The sequence below is a fragment of the Cololabis saira genome, chromosome 17 (genome assembly GCF_033807715.1).
Source record: "Cololabis saira isolate AMF1-May2022 chromosome 17, fColSai1.1, whole genome shotgun sequence".
Classification (NCBI taxonomy): domain Eukaryota; kingdom Metazoa; phylum Chordata; class Actinopteri; order Beloniformes; family Belonidae; genus Cololabis; species Cololabis saira.
This window is the reverse complement of record NC_084603.1, coordinates 9277549-9287309: the sequence shown is the minus strand read 5'-3', so window position 1 is coordinate 9287309 and position 9761 is coordinate 9277549. Positions and strand designations below refer to the sequence as shown.

Genomic DNA, 9761 nt, shown 5'->3' with positions numbered 1-9761 from the left:
ACCTTTTTCCGGTCGAGAACCATGGCCTCAGACTTAGAGGTGCTGATTCTCATCCCAGCTGCTTCACACTCGGCTGCAAACCGCCCCAGTGCATGCTGAAGGTCCTGGCTCGAGGGAGCCAACAAGACCACATCATCTGCAAAAAGCAGAGATGAAATCAAGTGGCTCCCGAACCGTACCCCCTCCGGCCCCTGGCTGCGCCTAGAAATTCTGTCCATAAAAATAATGAACAGAACCGGTGACAAAGGGCAGCCCTGCCGGAGTCCAACACGCACCGGGAACAGGTCTGACTTACTGCCGGCAATGCGAACCAAGCTCCTGCTCCGGTCATACAGGGACCGTACAGCCCTCAGCAGAGGGCCTCCGACCCCATACTCTCGGAGCACCCCCCACAGGATGCCACGTGGGACACGGTCGAAAGCCTTCTCCAAGTCCACAAAACACATGTGGACTGGTTGGGCAAACTCCCATGCGCCCTCGAGCACCCTGCGGAGGGTGTAGAGCTGGTCCAGTGTTCCACGACCGGGACGAAAACCGCATTGTTCCTCTTGAATCCGAGGTTCGACTATCGGCCGAATTCTCCTCTCCAGCACCCTGGAATAGACTTTCCCCGGGAGGCTGAGGAGTGTGATTCCCCGGTAGTTGGAACACACCCTCCGGTCCCCCTTTTTGAAGAGAGGGACCACCACCCCGGTCTGCCAGTCCAGAGGCACTGTCCCCGACTGCCACGCGATGCTGCAGAGGCGTGTCAGCCACGACAGCCCCGCAACATCCAGAGACTTGAGGTACTCAGGGCGGATCTCATCCACCCCCGGTGCCTTGCCACTGAGGAGCTTCCGAACTACCTCAGTGACTTCAGCTTGGGTGATGAATGAATCAACCTCTGCTTCCTCGACGGAAGGCGTGTCAGCGGGATTGAGGAGATCCTCGAAGTATTCCTTCCACCGCCCGACGATGTCCCCAGTCGAGGTCAACAGCTCCCCTCCTCCACTGTAAACAGTGTTGGTGGAGCACTGCTTCCCCCTCCTGAGGCGCCGGATGGTTTGCCAGAATTTCCTCGAGGCCGACCGGTAGTCCTCCTCCATGGCCTCCCCGAACTTTTCCCAGACCCGAGTTTTTGCTTCCGCGACCGCCCGGGCCGCAGTCCGCTTGGCCTGCCGGTACCCGTCAGCTGCCTCGGGAGTCCGCCGAGCTAGCCAGGCTCGGTAGGACTCCTTCTTCAGCTTGACGGCATCCCTTACTTCCGGTGTCCACCACCGGGTTCGGGGATTGCCGCCGCGACAGGCGCCGGAGACCTTACGGCCGCAGCTCTGGACGGCCGCGTCAACAATGGAAGTGGAGAACATGGTCCATTCGGACTCAATGTCTCCGGCTTCCCTCGGAATCCGGTCAAAGCTCTCCCGGAGGTGGGAGTTGAAGACCTCCCTGACAGGGGAATCTGCCAGACGTTCCCAGCAGACCCTCACGATACGCTTGGGTCTTCCAGGTCTGACCAGCTTCCTCCCCTGCCAGCGGATCCAACTCACCACCAGGTGGTGATCAGTTGACAGCTCAGCCCCTCTCTTCACCCGAGTGTCCAAGACATACGGCCGAAGGTCAGATGAAACGACAACAAAGTCGATCATTGACCTCCGGCCTAGGGTGTCCTGGTGCCACGTGCACTGATGGACACCCTTATGCTCGAACATGGTGTTCGTGATGGACAGACTGTGGCTAGCACAGAAGTCCAACAACAAAACACCACTCGGGTTCAGATCGGGGAGGCCGTTCCTCCCAATCACACCTCTCCAGGTAACACTGTCGCTGCCCACGTGAGCGTTGAAGTCCCCCAACAGAACGATGGAGTCCCCAGTTGGGGCACTTTCCAGCACCCCTCCCAGGGCCCCCAGGAAGGCCGGGTACTCTGCACTGCCGCTCGGCCCGTAGGCCGAAACGACAGTGAGAGACCTATCCCCGACCCGAAGGCGCAGGGAAGCGACCCTCTCGCTAAGTGGGGAGAACTCCAACACATGGCGGCTGAGCTGGGGAGCTATTAGCAAGCCCACACCAGCTCGCCGCCTCTCACCATGGGCAACTCCAGAGTGGAAGAGAGTCCAACCTCTCTCAAGGAGTTGGGTTCCAGAGCCCAGTCCGTGCGTGGAGGTGAGCCCGACTATCTCTAGTCGGTACCTCTCAGCCTCCCGCACAAGCTCAGGCTCTTTCCCCCCCAGCGAGGTGACATTCCATGTCCCTAAAGCCAGAGTCGTCGTCCGGGGATTGGGTCGCCGGGGCCCCCGCCCACAGCTGCCACCCAAATCGCACGGCACCTTCCCCTTATGAACTCTCCCGCGGGTGGTGGGCCCACGGGAGGGCGGGCCCACGTCGCTCCTTCGGGCTGCGCCCGGCCGGGTCCCGTGGGCCAAGACCCGGCCACCAGACGCTCGCCTGCGAGCCCCGACCCCAGGCCTGGCTCCAGGGTGGGGCCCCGGTAACGCCAGTCCGGGCGACGTACACTTCCTTGCTGGTTCTTGCTTCATAAGGGGCTTTGAACCGCTCTTTGTCTGACCCGTCACCTAGGACCTGTTTGCCATGGGAGACCCTACCAGGGGCATTAAGCCCCGGACAACATAGCTCCTAGGATCATTCGGGTGCTCAAACCCCTCCACCACGGTAAGGTGGCGGTTCAAGGAGGGGTATGGTCATTAAACCATAATTTTATTAATATAAGCAGGAATTTGTCTTTGGATTATATTAAGTTGTGAGTTTAGTCAAATTTCCTTAACTTGCTCAGTAAGAAAGATGTGAAAACTTTGATTTAAAGTCTGTAGGTCAGCCTTCAAATTGCAATAATAAACCTGCAACCAAGGTCCATATACCAGGATGTTGCTCCATATGTTGCTTTGTTAGTCTTTAAAAACAGTGAACAAGAAGAGTAGATTTTCCCAGACTTGTTAACTCATACAATACATAATATCTCACAGGTATAGTCAGTTGGTGGTTTATATTTGCATTCAAAGCAGTATTGGGTAATCATGACCTCTGTGGAAAAGGGGAAACACTTTCTTGCCTCAACAGGCTTTCTTTACTTTGGGAGGAGTCTTGGGCTGTTTACATCCATTTAACTTCATACAGATGTTAAAAATTGGTCCATTATTGAAAAGGATCACTGCAACTCTCAGCTACGGGGAGGTGCAGATTTGCAAGATGCACTGCTATGAGAATGTGGTCAACTATCTCAGCTGTGGGATAATCCTGACGGGACTGGGCCACCTGATCTATCACAAGAAGGCGCAGGCCAGCTATGGACGCCACATGATGCTCTGCTCTGAAGCTAGAACACTCCCTGCCAGACTGGCCTGGTTCCTCCAGGAGATGCCAGCTCTCCTGATGCCCCTGCTGCTAATGCTGCCAGCACACAAATCCTCCAGTTTAGGGAAGGATCTCTTGCTGAAGACCTTTTGCTTGCACTACTTTCAAAGGTAAGAGCAGAGAAAGCTGTTTAGTTTTGTGAAAATATGTTTAACTATCTCTTTGTACTGGCATAACACAGAAGTAATAAACACTGAAAGTTTCTAAAAATCCCTGAAAACTATTGTGGATTTGAATGTTTCTAAAAACAAAACTGATATAGCCATCAATTACTATTTACGTATTAAAATTACGGTTGTATGTATTGATACAGAGAGCAAAAATTCCAGATGGAGACTGAAAAACAAAAAGGATTGACAGAAAGAGATTTCCTGCAGCTGTAATTTCAAACAACACTCTTAGGAAAGCATGTGTGCTCCCCTGAGAATAAATGGCTTACTGGCGCCATATTGTTTATAAAAAAAAAATTGCATCATCTTTTGGAAAACCTTTGTCTTTTTTTTTTTTTTTTTTACATGATAGTAGCTGCTCCTTTTTTTCCCCCCCTTCTTCATCAACTGTATTTTGACCGATCACAGGACATTTGTCTATGCGTTACTGACCAGGGGACAGCCTTACCCGCTGGGTGTGATGGTGGCAGCAGCTTTCTTCTGCTTGCTCAATGGCTTCCTGCAGGGCCACTACCTCCTGTACTGTGCTCAGTATGATGATGAATGGTTCGCTGGCTATCGTTATAACATAGGTGAGCACACCATTGTTTGCTTTCAAACCTTTTTTTTCCCCCCTTTGATGACAGAATAGTCATATTCTTTCTTTATAGATGTACTTATATTCTACTTAGATTCTGATTCTGATTCTGATACTGAACGTATAAACCTTACTAAATCAAAAGTATTCATTTATTCTAGGATTAATGCTCTTTTACGTTGGAATGGCAATTAATATACACAGCGATTACATACTGCGTAACCTGAGGGAACCAAGGGAAATAGTCTACAAGATTCCTAAAGGTATGCCACAGATTACATTGAATCACATCTGAGTCACCTCTCCTCCGGTAAGTGCTTGTAGTGACATGTAGTCTCCTTAATATCCTGCAGGAGGTCTGTTTGAATACGTGTCTGGTGCCAACTACTTGGGAGAGATTGTGGAATGGTTTGGCTATGCGGTGGCAACCTGGTCCCTTCCAACACTCTCATTTGGTGTGTTTAGCCTCTGCTTTATTGGACCGAGGGCCCATTACCATCACAGGTGCTTAAGATATTATCTGAAGCCTGAGGAGATCTGCTCAGTTGTCGCCTCTTGTTTCTAAATTTGTCATCTTCTGCTCCTCCTTCACAGGTTTTACCAAGAGAAATTTAAAGAATACCCTAAGTTTCGAAAGGCTTTGATTCCATTTATCTTCTGAGAGCAGAGGAGGAGCACAGGGATCTGCATAACAGTGGCAGTTTTGAATTGCAGTTGCATCTTTTACATTTGACAAGAATACCGGTATGTTATGATCTCCACTGCAGAATTTTTTATTGTACATTTACTTTAAAATCTTGTTTTTGTTAATAGAGGGACTTACACGAAGATCAAGTCAAATGTCATGGCATAATAATAAAAAAGGTTAATTCCAAGGTGTTCAAGTACCTATGGTTTTAGCACTGGCAGCGGTAATCATCCATGGCTGATGAACTGTCTTGTGAAATGCTGCCCCGTGTGGTCAGACGTGGTACTGCTTTTCTAGAGAGTAGAAACAATTCCACGTATACATGTAGTAATACAAAACTGACAATAAGACAGTCATCTCTTTCTTCTCAACATGTAGAAATTAGCTTTTTACTCGTTTATATATGTATGTACAGTTTTTTGTCTTGTTTTTAAAAAAAAATGTTTCAAGATGTAATTTACATGTATTGTTTTGGTGCAACAAAAATAAAGATATTTGTACTCTGTTTTTATTATGTAAAATGTTTAAACCATATCAGTAAACAGAATAAAGCTGTGCTGTAGTAGATTATCTAGTTTGTGCATTTATTTAAGATTATATGCAGGGGTGCACACAAGCCGGGACTCGAGGGCCTGTCTACTGCACGTTTTAGATGTTTCCCTGCCTCAACACAACCCTGATAGACAAGGCTGTCACCAACAGAGTTGTGTAAACCTTGATGACATGTTGATGACGACCAGTGATTAGAATCAGGTGTGTTGAAGACAGGGAAACATCTAAAACATGCAGTAGACTAGCCCTCGAGTACCGGCTTGTATGCACCCTGATTATGTCTTCATTCCTTCATTTAACGTTGATTTTTAATTAAAAAAAAATATATTTTTTTTAAAGATCCAAAATGGCAACAAACCTCATTTTAACTATGACAAACCCGAACATAGCAAGGGATAAAATACACATATACTTAGTTTACATCTTGAATTACACATCTCACATCCAGTGCAAGATTAGTAGTTTCTACGGCAACATGTAATGCATTGACTTTAGCTGTGAAGGAGTCCAACACACTCGGTTGCACAAGTGTGTCTCTCAGCAGGGGTGCAGGGCAGAAGTCTGTGTATTCAGTGTTTAAATATGTCCATTTATTACTTGGGCAACTATCCACCAGTCCACAACCACAGAAGCCCATGCTGTGCTCCATATGTTGTGTCATGGCATCTGAAGGGATAGTCCAGTGATGAGCGTGAGTCAGATCGACTACAGACGTTCCACCGTCGTGCTCCAGTGATCCGGCCACAGACTCCAGTGAGCGGCAGAATGCCTCCACGCCGAGAAGGTACTCGGTCTGTGAACATCCTAATACTGGTGCTGTCTCCGATACTTCCTGCTTGCTCTGCATTGCAAAAAGCACACAGTTATGATGTGCTATCTTGATACTTTTTAAACATTTCTGTAAAAATCAATAAAACTGAACTAGTATGGAAACTAAATCCTGGATCTGACCTTGTGTCGGACGTAAGCAGCCAACTGGGTCTCAGTACAGCCTCCTCCAAGTAAAGCAGATGGTTCCCTTAGGGTGAACCTCAGTACATGCTCGGTTTTCTGGCACACCACCTTTGCAACGAAGACATATGGAAAGCCTCATCAGGTAATTTAACCAGTATTCTAAACTGATGACTGTGTATTAAATAACTTGTTAATATAATAAAACCCATCTTTAAACATGAACACATGCAAAAGTGCCAAATTCTACTATGTAAACTGATTTGAACCAGCTGTTTCTGGTAGGTTGATTGGGGGGGGGGGAATGAACAATATAAGAAAAGGAAAAGTCACACACTCTATTAGAGACAAACATACAAGCAGTAAAAAAAGTAACCTGATCAAATATTTCAAATCAATGTTCCTTTTTTCTAACACCTTAAGCTCCCAAGATAACAGACTCTACAACCTATTTTGTCTAACCTTTAGCTCATTTAACATTGTTTCATTCCTGTGGCAGAGGATCATGGTACAGATAGATGACTCCCCAAGAGGGTGTAAATGCAGCATCGTCTTGGATCCAAACCGCCTGATACTGAGATCCTTTACCTTCCCGTAGGCCGTGGGTGGGATCGAGGTATGTAACGTACCAACAGGATGAGCACCTTTTTAGATAAAGCAAAACAAGACTTCAGATACAAAATGTGACAGTGCTAGATATTTTAGCTTGCTCATTAGAAACACTGATATATCAGTTTGTTCTTATTCTAATAATGAATTGACTTAAGTTAAATGCCTATTAAATGAAATAGCTTTATATATTGATTCAATCTAGCATAAGATAAGATAAGATAAAATAAGATAATCCTTTAATAGTCCCACAGAGGGGAAATTTGCAGTTTACAGCAGCAAAGGGGATAGTGCAAAACAAGAGGCATCAATAGAAATAGTAATAACACAGTAATAATATCAGAGTATGACACACTATAAACAGTAAACTGGTATATACAATAATAATAATAATAAGAAGAAAAATAAATAATAAGAAAAACTGGTATATAAAAAATAACAGACGGATATTTACAGATGGATATTTACATAATTGCACGTTGCAGTGAATTATATTGCACATTATTTTCCAGTTTTAGCATGATGACATGCATAATAATAATAAACTAATTATGCAGTACAGACATTCCTATCAAAACTAATGTTCAGTAAGTTTAACTGGTAGTTGTCAGCACATTATTTGCTTAAAAAAAGACTTGCCTGTCAACTCCCTGAGTGGCTCCATAAGAGTAATACCAACTCTCTCCAGCACAGTGACACCATGGCCTCTCAGGTATTGCTGCAGGACTGGATGGATAACCTTTTGACACACAAATAACTGCACCTCATCTTTAACCACCTGGTTACCAAGCTCCAGGAGCTGCTGGAGGATCTGTGTGTCAGTGTCCACACCAGGGGGCATCTCAATCACACCGTCCCCAAGTTCAGACAGGTCACCAGCCAGAGATGCACTGAAAAGCACCATTTTCATTTGACTATCTACCTTTATGGGGCAAAAACCTTCAGGTGCGTCCACAAGTAACCCTGGAAACACTGCAGAACTGAGCACTGAGTGGCCCTCGAGGGTGACAGTCACTACTTTGCCCAGGCTGACTGTGCCCGGGTTGCTGCAGGGAATAGTCAGCAAGAAAGCCTGCACAGACAAATTACTGATGTGCATCTTTTCTGATTCTGTGAGCACACATGCTGGTTTACTGGAAACCACACTATGGGCTAATGTGATCATGTTCTGGCTGCTGCAGAAATCTATCTTCACCTTACAGGCACAGTCATCCCGTTGCAAGTAATTGGTGCACAGACCCAGCAGGTGCTGGTTTACTCTGATGGCAGCGTTCAATCCCAGTCCAGACTTCCTTACGTGCTCCAGGAGAGACAGAGAAAACACGGCAGCAAACAAACCACAGTCGCTGAAGCGGGATACGTGGTTGAGGATGGAGGTTTTGATCATATTGATGAAGGCTTGAGAGGAATAAATGGCTGGGAGGAGAACTGAGGAGGTCGAGGTGGTTATCACGTGTCCCCCGATGTTGTTATGGACCTGTTTGAGTCTGGCTCTCGGGCCGTAACAGGAGCTCAGGAGTTGCTTCATTAGACGGAGCTTGTTGCAGATATCAGGGTTGGAAAGTGGCAGATCAACACACACAGATGGGGATTTCTTCACGACTCGAGACATCACTGGACCGGTCGAGAGTTTCCAAAATATGTTGCAAAGTTTCGATAAACATTCAATATTACTAAAATCCCAAGCGTACGATAGTTAAATGATGTGGTAGAGCGCTTACAAATGCTGCTTCAAATTTAATGCTGCGTTCCATTTACCTCGGAAGTCGGAACTCGGAACTGGGAATGACGTCCCAGCCGAGTTATCAACGTTCCAGTTACAAAGTAGGTAAACAAGTTTGTAGTTCGCATATACCACATGAAAAATGTAAATTACACTATAGCAGCATATATATGCCGAACAATACTTGTATACAACGGATTTAGTGTGACCAAAACTAGAGTGAAGTGCTACGAATTTTTACAGAGCTCTCTTCTACTGTTTACAACCGGGGCAGCCATCTTCGAATGATAACTCGGGGGTGGTGAAGACTCTCCCACTTTCCCAGTGGGAAATCCCACTTCGAGGGGCTTTCCAGTTGAAAATTCCGACTGGGAACTGGGAAATCCCCACTTCCGAGGACAAATGGAACGCGGCATAAGAACCCAGGTTTGGGGAATCGCTGCGAGTGCCTCCTCAAAAATAAACCCATATTTGAGACAACCTTTTAATGTAATTTATTAGAATCAATATTAACACTCAAATAATACCACAAACGTGTTACAATATTTAAAAAAATATACCAATGTACAATCTTATAACAAACAATGTAGAGATTGAAACAGGCATTACAAAGACAGCTCGTTGCCATGGTAGCGGCCAGCGTTGCCAAGCTCTGAAGCGACAATCCGCATTTAATCTGTAAACTGCTGTCACCTCTTCGCTTTATAACAAAAAAATGACGGAAACACAATACTCGAGGTTTTATTAGACGTTTTATTAGCTTTGATGATCACCCCCTTGTTGAAACCTATCAAATTAAAGTGCAAATTAAAATTTTCTGTAGTCCACTGGACAAGACTACAACTGGAAGTGACGTCATTTCCGGAGGTTCTAGACTACAACGGGAAGTGACGTCATCCCCTGCAGCCTGGTGGGTGTTTTAAATGTTCAGAACTGTTGGTGGTAGGTGGCACTCAGATTCATAACAAACTTGTACGAAGTCATGTCTAATGCATTTTGTCGTACTTTTAGGCTGTCTGGTCATGTAATAATTGTTGTGTAACGTCGGAAGCATTAGCCCTAATCGCGTTGTAAATGTAAAATTTACGTAACCAGTAAGACACACGATAATATCCAGCCATTTGGTGGTGACTAAACAGATAC

General features: G+C 46.0%; 2 protein-coding genes across 3 annotated transcripts; one reads left to right on the top strand and one right to left on the bottom strand.

Annotated features, from left to right (window-relative positions):
- Nucleotides 1-2786: 2786 nt before the first annotated feature.
- srd5a2b (steroid-5-alpha-reductase, alpha polypeptide 2b) lies at nt 2787-5292 on the top strand. 2 transcript variants are annotated; one of them, XM_061745665.1, is made up of 5 exons: nt 2787-3458; nt 3954-4090; nt 4257-4358; nt 4449-4599; nt 4690-5292. In XM_061745665.1, the coding sequence occupies exons 1-5, from the start codon at nt 3112-3114 to the stop codon at nt 4754-4756; spliced, it is 804 nt and encodes a 267-aa protein (XP_061601649.1). In that variant the 5' UTR covers nt 2787-3111; the 3' UTR covers nt 4757-5292. The 2 variants fall into 2 exon arrangements, with proteins under 2 accessions (XP_061601649.1, XP_061601648.1); XM_061745664.1 differs by having other exon boundaries at nt 2791-3458; nt 3927-4090; nt 4690-5290.
- On the bottom strand, nt 5251-8630 carry mkks (MKKS centrosomal shuttling protein). Its single transcript, XM_061745663.1, has 4 exons — nt 7535-8630; nt 6749-6930; nt 6287-6397; nt 5251-6176 (listed from the first exon to the last, which is right to left on the bottom strand). The coding sequence occupies exons 1-4, from the start codon at nt 8505-8507 to the stop codon at nt 5748-5750; spliced, it is 1695 nt and encodes a 564-aa protein (XP_061601647.1). The 5' UTR covers nt 8508-8630; the 3' UTR covers nt 5251-5747.
- Nucleotides 8631-9761: the final 1131 nt, after the last annotated feature.